The sequence below is a fragment of the Nanorana parkeri genome, unplaced genomic scaffold, assembly GCF_000935625.1.
Source record: "Nanorana parkeri isolate BGI_ZX_2015 unplaced genomic scaffold, ASM93562v1 scaffold1011, whole genome shotgun sequence".
In the NCBI taxonomy this organism is placed as follows: Eukaryota; Metazoa; Chordata; class Amphibia; order Anura; family Dicroglossidae; genus Nanorana; species Nanorana parkeri.
The window spans coordinates 141017-156712 of NW_017307279.1; the positions used below are offsets into that span (position 1 = coordinate 141017).

Genomic DNA, 15696 nt, shown 5'->3' on the forward strand with positions numbered 1-15696 from the left:
CAGTGGATTTTTAATGTCTGCGGTAATTGGGCAGAGTTGGGAATTTTGTTGAGGGCATCTCCCTCCACCACATGCAGAATGTATACCCAAAAAGAAGATATTCTAGCTACCCAGTATCTATTTTTTATAAACCTCAACTCAAAACAATGAATTGGTGGGTGCCAAAACATCTTCATAATACAGGAAGTGTTTAAGGCACACCACCGGTGTGAAGTATAAAGGTAATTGATATTTATCAAATACATACCGGATTAAGTAACAAATGACATGTTTTAGGCTAACTTGTTAGCCGTATTTGTGGGAGGAGCCCCACACATTTAAACCTCTCCGTTTCCCCTACTCATCTGTCAGTACGTTCGTGACACCCCACCCGACCTTACCCCTTCTGGTAACATTTTTACTCTTTGTGTATGTCCCCTTATTTGGATACTGTCCATAGCGACCATGGCACACCTCAGGTCAAGTTAGGCAGGTTCATCATCTCTGTGTTCAGGTGCGTAACAGTGGGGCTCTGACTACAAAGCATGTTTAAACTAGTTGCCCAAACTGTAAATATTGCAGGCTTATTTAAACCAACCAGAGTGCTAGCACTGTATACCATCAAAGGGTAACAAAAAGGAGAAACCAAACACCTTGGTAGAACACTTGAGAAGAGCTACAAACTCAAGCAAATAGTGGCCTGATGGAAATCAAACCCATGCTTCCACCTCTGTAAGCCGGCAGTGGTTCAAGCGATGATACGGAGCTTTGCACAGTGCTCTCCTTTGCATTTGATTCTGCTGTTTTTAGTTGTGTATAACAGGTTCTTATAAGCATGACTCCATGATGGTTTGGTTGAACTGTAGTTACAGATTGCAACCCACAGCGGGACCGACTTTATATGCAGTCACAGCTTTAGTAGTTGCTATATATTTTAATTGTTAACAAAAAGTCATTTTTGAGATTTCATTCTTATTTCTATATTTCTCATCTCATGTTTATAAAAATGATATTTTAGGTGGAAAGAGAGAAGGTTGGTCTTTTGTCTACCCTTCAGGAGTCTCAGAAACAGTTGGAGAACACCAAAGGAGTTCTTTCTGAGCAGAATGACAAAGTCAACAGGCTTACTGAGAACCTGAATGCCATGAAGAAACTCCATGCCACCAAGGAGCGTCAGTCTGCCTTAGACAATGAGAAAGAGAGGGACAGCCATGAAGATGGGGACTACTATGAGGTTGACATTAATGGCCCTGAGATTTTGGAATGCAAATACAAAATTGCTGTGGCAGAAATTCATGACCTCAAAGAGGAACTGAAGACTGTAAAGTCCAAGTATGAAGACTGTGAGCTTAAGTACGACGAGGATAAGACCAGGTTCGAAAGCGAGACTCAATCTATGGCAGAAAAGATCTCCCAGCTAGAAAAGACCACATGGCAAGACAGAGACCAAGTTGTCAGGCTGGAGAAAGAACTGAAGAAAGTAAGTGACGTGGCAGGAGAAACACAAGGAAGTCTCACTGTGGCACAGGATGAGCTTGTCACATTTAGTGAAGAATTGGCCAACTTGTACCACCATGTCTGTATGTGCAACAATGTTACACCCAACAGGGTCATGCTGGATTACTACAAGGAGGGAAAAGGTGGCAGGAACAGTCCTGAGGGTAAAGGGCGCAGGTCACCAATATTGCTTTCCAAAGGTCTATTGACCACAGAAAATGGCCAAAGCGAGTCTGGATCTCCAGTATCTCCAATTCCATCACCTGTTTCTGACCACAGAAAGGAACCCATGAACATTTACAACCTCATAGCCATAATCCGTGACCAGATCAAACATTTACAAGCTGCAGTGGACAGGAGCACAGAGCTGTCTCGGCAGCAGGTGGCCAGCCAGGAGCTTGGACCAGCGGTGGACAAAGACAAAGAAACTCTTATGGAGGACATCTTGAAGCTGAAGTCTTTGCTCAGCACAAAGAGGGAGCAAATCGCTACCCTGCGCACCGTATTGAAAGCCAACAAACAAGTGAGTAGCAATTGGCTATGGAGCTTAAGCAATTATTATTTAAATTATAATTTATTCATTGGGCGATATGCTCCAAAGAAAGTAGGTTAGGTTTCATTATTGCAGACGGGAAAGTGTATTTGCAATTAATCTCTGAAGCAGCTGAATCTTTTTCTTTTTGTAAATCAAATCAAAGCAATATATCCTCTTTTTTTCCAAATTCATTGTTATCTTTCCTTTAAGAACCATGTTCGTCTGCTGTGCTTTGACCGAATTTAGATGGCTTGTATTCCAGATTTAGAAAATGCATTTTTTTGTTAAATACTGTTGAATACATTTTGCAAAAATTAAGGCCACAATTCAATCAAATAAATTGAAAAGACCTATATGAAACCTATACTGGATAAAATGAGAACCTTATATAGTTTTATATCACCAAATTCTGTTTGCCTTACTTCAAAGAATACTTCATTACTATATACCGTATATACTCTAGTATAAGCCGCCCCGAATATAAGCCGAGGTACCTAATTTTACCAAAAAAAACTGGGGAAAAGTATTGACCCGAATATAAGCCGAGGGTGGGAAATGAGGCAGCTATTGGTAGATAGATACCAATAAAATTACATGAATATTTATTTAAAAGAATTTATTAATTACACAGAGTTTGTCAGTTAGCTTATTTCAAGATAGCATGTTTCAAATAAGAGAATTCTGTCATCAGTTTGCTATAGGCAGGAGTCAGATTTTTGTAATATTGTAAATTTGTGGCAGCTGCTTGGGACTATCTATTGAGACCTACAGTATGTGTACACTCAGCCGAGAACATAGACATCAGGATTTAAAGAACTCTGGGAAAATAAAAAACTCACCCGTTGCAATGGGGCTATCCCTTCACTGCTTGGGTTAAGTGTTCATTTGTCTAGGGGGCTCATATAAAGTTCAGGGGTGTGGCGGAAAAAACGACTTGTCAACGGACTAAAGCAGGGGCCCAATCTACTTGTCCCTCATGACAATCTACTTATCCTGATACAAATAATAGTTTTAACCAAAACTGTATTGAACCGTGGTACGAAGGACATCTCATTGGTCAGTGCAGTCAGGTGACTGCGCTGACCAACGAGTGCTTGGAATTTGAGAGTGAAATCCATAGCTTAGGGCTGTGTTGGACGATGGTATGGGGTTTCAACAGTACACCCGTACCGGTAGGGCGGAAGGACTGTTCACCAAAAGGTAAGTATAGCGCTCTCCATCCTGATGTAATTTACCGTGGTCCAGAGTCCCCCAGAAGAGCGTGGGACCCCAAAAACCACGATGGGGAGGGAGGCAGCCGGGATTGCGTAGAATGTGTCAGATTTGGCTTTTTTTCTCCACTTTTTTGTGTCATACAAATACAAACCAAAGAAATAAACATGAGAATGCCTAAACGTTCGGGTTGACCAGCGGGCTGTTATGTTACAAGTGATCTAGGTGGCTGTTCAGCCACCCAGATCATTTGTAAAATGAGCAGCGGATTCCCCTATTCTACATTTAGCCCTGCTTCTACATTTAGCCCTACATGTAGAAAAAACCCCCACCCGCCTGGCACTTGGAACTGCATGTCCTGGGCGTCAGTTGATGGGAATTCCACACCCCTGAAATTGTATTACTCTTCTGATCCTTGGTCTCGTTGCGGTCAGTGCCCACCTTTTCCCTCCTCCAGTTTGGCAATGGAATGTACCTCAGCGTCCTCACGTCTAATGCAGATCAATGGGCCTGCATAAAACGTGACGACATCAGCGTTCTTTAGACTGCTGAAACCCAGGGGGGAGGAGAGGCTGGAGGGAGCCGGAAGGTGCAAGGATCAGGTAAGTAAATCTGCTTTATTTGAGTTGCCTACACAAAATGAGCACTTGTGAAGGTAGCTCCACTGCAAGGACAAGTTTTTTTTATTTTCCCGGAGTTGTTCTTTAAATCATTGTGTCAACTGTGGGCCAGCATCCAAGTCCAGGCAGTAGATGCAGACCCTCGATGATTTCTAATCCAAAATGGAGCTGACCTGGGGAGAATAGAAAATGCAGTAATGCTCAGGGGAGCACTGTAATATATTCAAATAACTTCATGTGGTACATGTATGAATTACTATGCATGCAGACACATGGCAAGAAGAAAATACGTCTGGTTTTGGGTCTGCTAAAGGCCTTAATTCAGTCATTCCGTAAAGGTTACATGCTTTGTCCAGAAAAGTGCATTCTTTCAGAATTGCTAGAATCAGAAATGGAGGAATCTCTTCTGCCGGCTGTTGTATTCAGACAGGCACCTTGCCCCCGCGGCTGCCTGAATACCTGAACAATGACTGCATCTGATAGGATTCCATCACTGTTTGGCCAATACATTTCTACCCCGATCAGTTTTTAAATAGACTTTTGTCAAGCTAGGTGGTGCTTGCACGGCCACCCTCAGATTTCATTTAATTGCTGCTGAAATGTAAGTCATCTATAATTGCCAATCTTTAACTTGGCTGCCTATATTACATAAACAAATCAGGCCTCAGTGCCATTCCTCTCGCTATTATATTTAATAGTACCTGTGCAAAGAGGCTTTTGTAAGGTCTGTATGTCACAATTCTCTACCTTTCTTCCTGGAGGTGCATCATTTTGCCAGCCAGGGATCACAGTGCTACTGGTAAGATTCAGCTACTCCAAACTGGAACTGGAAGGGTGCTTTAAAGGATCAGAGAAAGCGTCTAAAAAATTTGCAATACAAGCTGAAGCCTGTGTGTACAAAGTCCAGAAGAGCATACTCAAGTGGAAACATTCTTCAGTAATGTGTCCTAGTCATGTGCAGGACAAGAGCAAATTACAGGGCCCGTGAGTCAGTTGACTCTGACACATAAAACAGATTGCCATACACATTCAGTTACCATTTATATGCTTAGAAATAAAATAAATGGATCATGATAAAAATATGGTTCGCTCTGCTATTGTGTACAAGTATGTGGCCTCATAACATTTATATCCTGCGCTTTCCAGTAATATGTGGTGGTGTCGGAATATATCCAGTTCCTTACTTTCTTTTTAATGTTTTCAGACTGCAGAGGTTGCTCTTGCCAACCTGAAGAGCAAGTACGAGAATGAAAAAGCCAGGGTGACCGAAACCATGATGAAACTCCGCAACGAGTTGAAGGCCCTCAAAGAGGACGCTGCTACATTTTCCTCTCTCCGAGCCATGTTTGCCACAAGGTATGCAGTGCGGGGTTATTAAAGAGACCCGGTCCTTGCAGCAGCAAGAGCATTTTTTACTCCCCTTTCCACCATGTGCCATTGTTCCATCCTCCGACCCCTATGTCAGTACAGGGTGCACCAGAGATGTAGGGGTTGCAAGATGGAACCAGAGCATAGGGCAGAAGATACAATCACCCAACACTGCCAGAAGTGTTGAGTACTGAAGAGACTTGCAGTAGCTGTGGCTCTGGAATGGAGGTAAGGTAGGAGATATGGGCCACCAGATAGGTAAGTATAAATGCTCTTCTATTGCAGGGACCTGATGTGGTTATGTTAAACCACTCATTTTGATTGTGTTTGAACGTCACAGGGCATGTATATTAGCACATTGCTGATAAACCTGATTATTTTTCACTACATAAGTGCCTAATGTTGCATATATAACATGCTTGGGATTGGGAAGTTCCTTACTATTTTGACCCTTGGCAATTTTGGATGCCCAATAACCTTAACCCACCACTAGGGATGCACCGATACCGTTTTTTCTGGTATTGAGTATGAGTACCGATATTTTCTCAACAAATAACGAAGCTGAGCACCGTGTAATGACTCGTGACAAGGGAGCATGGAGCCGGCTTCCCAACCAATCAGGAAGTCGCGCAGCATGTAATGACTCGCTGCCCGGCTTCCTGATACCGGAAGCATCGGGCTAGGCATCAGAGCCCAAATACTCGGCATCGGCACTAGTATCGGTATCGGCGCATCCCTACCCACCACTGAATAAAGGTCAAGCTGGTATGGAACGTCCTAGTCATATTATGTATGTAAAATTAGACACTTACAAAGTTTAAAATATTCCCATTTATGAGCAATGTGCTAATATGCATTTCCTGAATGAAAAAGTACTTTGCCAATTTCACTTTGGATGTTAAATAACCTTTACCTACCACAGAATAAAGGTCAAGGTAGTATGGAACCACCCAATCATGTAATATACATGCCCTAAGTTATTTGGCCATTTTTACTTTTGATGTCAAATAACTTTTACTCACCACTGAACAAAGTACTTTGAACACTATTGTGAATCCCCCTACACCTGGTGCCTTAAAGTGCCAGTATCTTGGCAGCCTGCATTGTAGGGCATATTGAATAGTGTCTGATAGTACTTGGCTTTTTTTGGTATGGCAAGATTATGTTGCTGCCCCTTAGGCAGGAGTTAAAATAGCTGTCAGTTTCATTTAAAATTTTGGGTAAATGAGGTCTAATGTGCCTTCTAAATCTATATAGGTAAACAGCCTGAGGTCCATTGTGAAACTACTGCAGGTCTGACAGAACTATTGAATGCTTTGATGTGGGGTCAGCAGCCTTTAAAGTGCTGAGAGTTTCCCACAGGCTGTAACGTTTAACAAGGTTGTGAAGCCCCAGAGAACAATTCACAATACGTGTTATAAGTCATACTCAGATTTCCTCTATATCCAACAAAAGACAGGAACAGGAATATTTCTTTTCTCTGCTGACATTCAGGATTATTCCTAAGTAAACTGTTACAGCTAGCATTGTTTTCTTTTCCCTTTGATGTTAACACATGCATAGAAAACTACAGAACACTTTAAGGAATTCACAATGTTAGAATATGCAACAAGATGGATTATTCATTGCGTTACCCGACTCGGAGGTTTTATACATTAGAGATATAATATGTGGCGTCTATTATAAAAAATAAAAAAAACTGCTTTGAGAAGATCAAATCTAAGAAATCTGCTCTGCTAGTTGGAATGGCTGAAATTTGCAGATGTTTTCTTTATGCAGATTGGGCCAATTTAGGTTGGAGTGGGGCTCCCCAATCTGCTTTGTTTCTGTTAGAGATAATTTGCATTATTATTCGTTATGTCAAGCAGTAACATGCATTTTGCTTCCAGTGCACCACAGTGGACCATTGGACCAGCTGCTTTTTTTTGTTGGAAAAAGCATACAACACACAGCATGTGTGTTGTGATGTGCTAGCATGTATTTGGGTTGGCTTCTACTGCATTCAAAATGAATGGCACTGCAATGCACCACAATGTGCGCATTGCAGTAACAAATAGTAAAACACGTGTTACCAGAACACACAAATCTGAATGGGCCCCTAATGTTTACGGGGATTGTTTGAAATACCAAACGCGTGTCCTTATTCAGTTACATTTAAAGGGACCCAATTTGCTAAACTGTATAACTTCATATTTCTTAGGGCTTCATTAATCAAATCATACTACATAGGAACTATCATTGTCTAGCTACCAGTCAAGATTTTTCAGGTCAGTAAAAGCTGATATCTAAAATATTGAATGTATACAGAATATTAAATATGTAGCATATATTGGTGAATCAGCCGTTAAGGTAACATGTTTTCATGAGTTACTTATACCGATTTAGACATTGAGGATGAAAATCTTTGAGGATGAAAACACGGTAGCTAAGAGAACTATGGGGTAAGTGTTTTACCCCATGGTTCTCTCCAGGGTCACGGGAGGACATATAGTAACTTCCTCCCGTGACCCAAAGCTCAGTATATAGCGAGATACAGCTTGCGGTATACTGAGAGCGCCGCAGCCAGGACGGATCTCGACAATGCTGTTGAGATCCACCCAGCTGCGTGAGTGACAGCGGGCTCTGCCTATCTAGAGGCAGAGCCAGCTGTGCCCGCCCCCTCTCCGTCCGTTCCTCCAGTCAGCGCTGGAGGATCGGTGCAGGAAGGGGGTGGGGGGGAATCCCTGCGGGGACCGGTGACTGGCAGTCGCTGCTCTCTGCAGGGACATGATTGAGAAGTGAGCGAGCGACGGTATGTGTTCACTCACTTCCCGATCTATTGAGACGACGTGTGACAGTTTCATTGTCACACTTCGGCTCGAACTATGAGGATGAGTGATTTTCAGTCACCTCATAGTTCTCCTTTAATTGCTAAACTAAAAGTGCAGGCTCCTGTAAATTCCCCCCTACCAATGACCAATGAAGTCTTACTGACCTAAAACATGCATCCAGCCATATAAAAGAAACCTGTCCTAAAAAAGAAATGGAGGTTGCCATGCTGAGGTTCTTCCTTCGGTACCCTGAATCCCCAAGACTAATAATGCTAAGAAGGACTTATTTGTCTAATCTGTATACTTCTTCTGGATGAGTGATTGAATACGTTTTGAAGCAGGTCAGCATGATGGCTACAGCAGGGAAATTTCATGACTCCCTTCAGAACCAGTACTGTTTGAGTCACAGGCCTTCAGACCATTGACTCAAACTACTGAAGCCATTGAAAGATCATGACAGCCTGAGAATAAGCATGAGAATAGCATTCTCAGAAGGAGAGCTCAGCAATGGCAGCTTATACACTTCTGTCAGCACAGGTTCCCCGTGGTTTGATGCTTCTTTGTGTAGTCAAACACTGGCTTCCCACTACAGTCAGCCACGTACAGCTGATTTACAATTCATTCTCAGATGAAGGTTGTATGCCATGCTTTGGAAAGCCAGTGTGGGGAATTCTATTCTTGCCAGCTACACGTTTTCCTGCTGAACATTATTAATTAAACCAAAAGCTTAATTAAAGTGATTTTATGCCCATCTGGGCTGATCATTCCAGTGCAGAACGTTAATCAGCTATAGCTGAGCGGTAGTTATATACAGGCCAGCTGCAGAAGGAATTGACACTATACAGGCTGAATCTCGACTTTCCAAATAATTTATAGAAACCTGCTGATCTGTTTATAAAATGTAATGCATACTTGTAACTGGGGAAGATGGGGGTGATGATTTATAAAACTAAAAAAGCATGGAAAAACAGCCTGAGCTATAGTATGGAATAATTACCTTGCAAAATGATATAAAAAATCAGTTGTAAGCACAGTTCTATGGAATAGATAGAGCAGGGAGCTACTTTCACTGCAGGTCTTCAGGTGCAGCTTTCTCTACAGCAATGAGAACAATGAGCACAGCAGCAGTAATATCACCAAATTTCATTCCATAGCCCCATGAAACTCGCAGTCACAGGCAGCAGTACCTCTTTACACAGCAGATATATAGCTATGGGGCTGCAGGCACAGGATTGCCTAGGCACCATCGCATGCAAGGAAGTGCACGGCTCAATTTAAGGGGGAATTCAGGACAAAAAGTAAACTTTCTGAGTACTGAAGCACAATTAACCTTTCTGGTTGTTCCCTTGCTTGTTTTAAAGTCCAAGTCCACTTTAAAACAACTTCTAAGTTGGATCAGACTGCCCACCCTACCTGCTTCTTTTAGAATTCAAAGAAGCTTTGTCACTGTGTGTACAAGTGCTTGGCTGTTCTGCTGAGTGCAGTGTAAAGCAACTCAATAGAATATATCCAATTTAAGTTGCTTTTTGCTGTACTTGGGAGAACTGACGACTGCAGCCCAGTGGAGGCAGGACTGAGCCCCTTGAAACGGAAGTCTATTCTGCTTTATATTTTGCCTTCACTGGTTCCTCCTTTCCTCTTCATCAATATGCGCATGAAATGTTTAAATAAAACCTTTTCATTTGTATTAACACCCCATTTTAGTCTCTGTCCTTCTCTATGCAATGCAGGTGCATCAGCAAGGTGTTGTATGTAGCTTCTTGACAACTTCACAGCACTGTGCCTCCGTACGCCTCTCAAGAGCCGTCAGCCCTGATGCAAGCAGTGGGCTGGCTCTTGGGAGGAGTTGTGCAAATATTATATAACTTGATAGGTGAATGTCCGGCTGAAGGAGTGGCCAAAACTAGACAGACTTTTTTTGTTATGTAGACTGCCCTAGGAAACGCCTACATGATGCTGAACCTCCATAATTGAAAGACCTGAAATGCAATGAATGAAAGTGAAGGGCCAGTGACACCAAGGTTGGAAAGGAAACAGTTAGATGATGCTGGTTGTCCTCCAGCCAGGAAATGAGGGCGGCTTGTGACACACTAAAGGTGCCCATGCACCTTACAACTATCGCAAGACTTTTGTCTTGCGATGGTTGTAAGCTAATTAAAAGCTCGTACGATCTGTCTATCTTGGACAGGCAGATCGTACTTGCGATTATCGCAAGCCCACCCCGCTGAGGGGCGGGCTTCCGATAACCGAAATGCTGAACAGGCAGTGTGCGCACACAGGCCCGTTCCACAGTTGTCGAACGAGCACGCCACTAACCCGCCGACAATTGTACCATTCTCGGCGGGTTTACTAGCATGTTCGTTCAACAAAAGACGTGCGATCGTACAGTAGAAACGGTCGCACGCCTTCCATACACTGCCGATTTATCTTACGATCGCGGGATTTCCTGCAATTATCGTACGATAATCGCAAGGTGTATGGGCACCTTAATGCACACTGTGAAAAGCTCCTAGCATGCAGTGAAATCAGAGTAAGCAGTTTCAGTCTAGGAGAGGAGTCTGTACAGCTGTGCAAGACTGGAGGGAAGGCTGGAGTTCAGCTTTAAGCAACGTTCTGTGTCTGCCTTTATAGACAGTTTACATGTTGGATCTGATCCAATATCTTAGCTGGCAATTGGTAAGATTTAAAGATACTCTTGTTGTCTAGAAGTGTATGTTTTATCTTTAGTAAGCAGCCATATTCCCCATAGCCAGCCTATCATGGACAAGTGACCGAATTTGGTTACCTGGGGCATTACAGACACTTTTGGTATTTGACTTGGTCTTGCAATGAGACCCATAGCCCACAACAAGAAGGCAGATTCATCCTTTCATGTTTGGACTGAATCGGGAGAATAAAAAAGGATAATAGTATTGGGTTTCTGTGGTCAACAATTGGCACAATTGCTTACTTTAACAATGCAGCTACAAAGGTTCAGTTTTCAGCCTTCATCAGTATGAGTTCATGTCCCCCAGTCAGTCCCTGTTTGAAAGGCTGCCATATGTGGAGCCACACGTGTCTTCCATCCACAGAGTGTAAATGATTCCGCGGTTCCATATCTTGAAATAAATACAGCAATTAGTCTGTGCTCTTTCTGTACCACAGAGACTGCAGAGTACCTGAGGCAGCATGGGCACAGCGGGAACTATTAATCCATGAAGCTGGCTCCCGGGGGATGGCCTATTGTAATTACACTTTGGGAAAGCTGAAAGATTCGGTATAAATAGAAGGGGGTCCTCAGGGACCCCGAGTGTCAGATTCAGGTCACCCAACTCGAATGACTGAAAATGATTTCCACAGCCCAAACTGGAATAATTACTCTTATGTGTCAAGTACTATGACATGTAATAATACATTTTATAGTTTTATTGCTTGTGGGATTACCAGAAGATGAAATGGCCATTCACAGTTAAAAAGAAATCTGTAGGCTGCCTGTAACATTTTATTATTTGAAGCCTTACTCCAGCCCAATTTTCTTTTTACTTTTTATATAGAGTAGGAAAGAGCTAACATTTCTGTTGTTGTAATCTCTGCCGGTGTCCCCATTGCAGAGGTTTTTCATCACTTTGTGTCCTTTCTGGTGCCTGGGCTAGAAATGGGGGGGTGGAATGGTCTTCAGGCAGGAAGATACAGACAGCAATAAAACTATTCTCAGAAGTTCCAACCTTACCCATTCTACTAAAATTTGCTTTTGTCTGCACCTTTTTTAAAAATTTTATTCTAGGTCTTATATTGCGGGCAATTCTTTACGCAGCAGTTTTAGAGAGATTTGTCCTGTTGGGAAGTGAAACCTTTACAAAAGGGAAGCACATCACAAGCTCTATGTTTAAGCCCATTACTGGGTAAAACATGTTAGAATGGAGGATCCATGGCGGGACGCGTACCTGTGTTATACAATAAGTTCTTCTGCGTAGTTTGCGGTGTGCGGCCAGACATTTTTTCTGTAACTATGGATGTTGGAGCAAGACGGGCTTGGGCAGTGTGCACCCACCGTTCTCTCTAGTGCTGCTGGGAAGGAGCCATGATACTGGGTTATGGAAGTTACTTTACAAGGGAGAACTTGTATAATCTGGTGTCCCTGCCATTTTCTCATTAAAAACCCCAGTTCATGCACTTAACTGCTGTGTATATGGTGGTAGGAGGGCTTCTTCTATGTGCAATGGCAAATGGGACATGGTGCAGGACCTGGAGGGAAAGTTTTAGATATTGCAGTCACTGCAGTTTCCACATGCGGATGTGATGCCAACTGATATTGCAAACCTGTGCTCTTCCCATTTAGGAGAACATTAGACTTGTTTCCATAGGCCTCCCCTACATGAAATGCTCATCCTTTCTTTGCTCCCCTACCACTTCTCTTCCTCTCATGTGACAGTGCTGGGCTTGGCTATTGGCACGACACTGTTATATGGGGATGAGGAGAGAGTCCTTAGCCCTGAGTAAGCTCTGAGTAGAGCGACTCGATGCTTATGCCGGGCTCCTTTTCCATGCTCCTGGTGCCTGAATGGAGAGGTGAGGAAACACAGAACAAAAAAAGCATGTGCTGCTAGGATGGAGGACATTAATGTGAACCTTTTGCTTTGCCATGCACAGGGTCACTTTTAGCATGCCTACCAGTTTTGACTTCACTGTGACAATCTAATCTGCATGCTTGTTCCGGATCAGTAACTGAGAAAGCTCTGACACCAACAGCTACTATTCTTACTGGGATAATGACAATAGCAGTCTATATTTTTATGTTGGTACAGGTTTCCTTTAATTGTGGCATGCCAATAATTTGGTCTACAGACCCACTGTTACCAAATTCTTGATATGTCCCGAAGCGGGACCTTTCTGAATGCATTAATTATTAACATTCCCCCGGGGAATCCCTCTGGTGTCCGAACACTAAATTATTGGGCAAACAGTCAGTCCAACCCTGGAGCCAGCAGGCCCTTGTTCACATTTTTAGTCATTAAAGCTGAAGTCCGGGCTTTGGATTAACATTACAGCCATTAGGGAAGAGCAGACATACCTGTGATGGTGTGTGCTTTAATATGCAGTCTTTATCTGTTAATTGCTTTTATATGTATGCTGTGATACTCCACTACCTGCTGATCATGTAGACCAATGCATAGCTCCTAAGCCAATCATGTTTTGTCTTCGACCCACCTCCCATGAATGTAGCTAGGAAAATTGACAACTGAAATTATTCTAAATTGACCGTAGCTATGAGTTAGCTCATTTGAACTTGAGGGAAGCAGAGAATGCAGGGGAGTCCAAAGTTTCTTTTTTTTATGCGTAGCCCTACCCACATAACCTATATTTATATTCGTGTGTATGTATAGAGAGGGATGAAAAGATGAGACTGAGATAAACCTTGATAGGAGACGAGGTATAAAGCTGGCAACCGGTATAGCCACATTTGTTATCTCCTTTCTTGGCGTTGCCTTGCCCAGAGATCAATGTCCATTCTGCACTATAATATATTTATTTTTTGTTTTGCTTCACAGATGCGACGAGTACGTCACACAGCTTGATGAAATGCAGAGGCAGCTGGCAGCGGCAGAAGACGAGAAGAAGACTTTGAACTCACTGCTTCGTATGGCCATCCAGCAGAAGCTGGCACTGACGCAGCGCTTGGAGCACCTGGAGATCGACCACGAGCAGGCCAAGCGCGTGCGCACTAAGTCCACGTCCAAAAACAAAACCAGTAGCCCCAGTGTAAGTCACGTCCGCTCTTGCGCGGACAAGTCTGAGGGGTCCGTCCTCAACAACCAGGTGTTTTGCAGTGAAAAGTATAAGATCGTTTGTGACTAGAAGGAGGCATGACTTTTTTGTATTTTCCCTTGCTTGGATAGTCCGCATGAAGTAGCTACAGTACTGCAGCCACTTAACTCGTGCTGGTTCGTTGTTGACCTGGGTATGCAAATGCCATTATTAAGCTGAGCTTGATTATAACTAACACTTGTATGGGGCTCTTGCAGCAAGTTAACATGGGAAGGAGTCAGAGCAGCACTTCCAAGGTTAACCTGTGAGGCATGTATTTGCTTTGTGGGAACAAATACCAAACTGAAGCCATAATCGCTGCTGTATCGGCCCGTCAAAGCGTCTTCTAGATCAACCGGGCACCTATTCATCCTGTGTCTTAACAATAATAAATAATGGCATTGTGATGGATTCATGACACAGGTAGGCTTTAATTGAATATATGGAGTTCAGAGATTGGCATCTGAAAACACCGGGACTCGTGTATAAATGTGCCTGAAAGAAGACCTGCCGCAGCAACAAGAAAAGGGCTGGCTGCTGCGACTTCGTTCAGCCATTTAGATTCACGAGGCCCACCATTCGTGCAAAATGAAAAACGGATGTCTGTATTATAAAGAGTGCCAGTGATTAACAGCTTCAGCGAAGTGTCAGTTCTCTAAACTTGGGCTTTACCAGGTCTGTATAACGGCCGGTAGCCTGTTGTATCGCATGCGTCGATCTTTGTATCTTGCATAGCACAAATAATAGGCCTCTGCTTAAGGTGATAGCAATGTTCTTGTATATTTAGAAGTCCAGAATAGCTGTTAAGTATAAAGGATTATAGAGGATTATGGGGTATTTGATATAAAATAGGAGGTCTTTCAGTTTTTTTTATCGGCTTGCAATCACTCTACATCCACCTACGCTCTCTTACTAGCAAATCATATTGGCCAAATGACAAGCCACCTTGTACAACCTTTAACCCTGTCGCAGGATACAGTTTTAGGAATAGGCGTATTTAATAAAACGACTGGCAAATGACCACAGCCAATCAGAATTCATCTTTCACTGATCTAGCCAACTGAAATCTGCTTGCCGTGCGTCACTGTCTATTGCGCACCATCTTGGCTCCTTGCACCGTCTTATTAAATAAGCCTGACATTATCCGGCCAATGTTTTACTTTAAAAACATTGCTGACACAAGTATTAAGAAACTGACAGTATCCAAATATTAGCACGGGCTTCAGAAATACTTGATTCTGCTTTTCTACGTGGAGAAGAGACCAAAAAAAACCCCTAAATATTGCTGTAGAAAATAGACGCCTCGGCTGTATCGACAGCATCTGGAAGTGTCCAACCTTCTCTACACAGCAAGCTAATAATAAAAATTCATGGCAACGTTAAAAGCCAGTTCCTTCTGCATATTAATATTATTATATTCTATATTATCATAGGATACAGTTGAGTTTGTTGTAACAAACAGGCTGTCCTTATGCAAGCACACAGTGTAACAGGGCTCTACAGTAGAGGAATGCTGCCCCCTAGGGGTCACCACATGAATTGACCATGCTCTGAATGCTCTAATTGGAACTGTATATTTGTAAAACTTCAGTTCTATTAAAGCAAAAAACATTTGAGAAATTGTGCCAGTACAAAAGGAAGGCAGACATTATATGCTGGAAGGTATTAAAGGCACAATAGGGTGTAAAAAATAAATAAAGTGCCTGGTTTAAATACTATTGTATAGCCCTGTTCAACCTGTACTTTTCATAGTCATTTTGTACATGTATAGCTTCCTAGGGCAGATCATGTAAGAATGGGTTCTGTTCCTCCTCTTTGTGTCTATAACACTCCCCAACCTAGTCTTTCTGTCTGCCTGCTAACTTTTTGTTTCTATATCTAATGACCCTGG

The 15696-nt window shown here is 42.7% G+C and overlaps 1 protein-coding gene across 1 annotated transcript in view; it reads left to right on the forward strand.

Annotated features, from left to right (window-relative positions):
• The window catches only part of BICD2 (BICD cargo adaptor 2), a 149928-nt gene extending 135790 nt beyond the window's left edge, over positions 1-14138 (forward strand). The window contains exons 7-9 of the mRNA XM_018567124.1: positions 998-1999; positions 5048-5199; positions 13550-14138. Coding sequence (XP_018422626.1) covers positions 998-1999; positions 5048-5199; positions 13550-13856 — 1461 coding nt within the window. The 3' untranslated portion in view covers positions 13857-14138. The remainder of the gene's footprint in view (positions 1-997; positions 2000-5047; positions 5200-13549) is intronic.
• The last annotated feature ends 1558 nt before the right edge of the window (positions 14139-15696 follow it).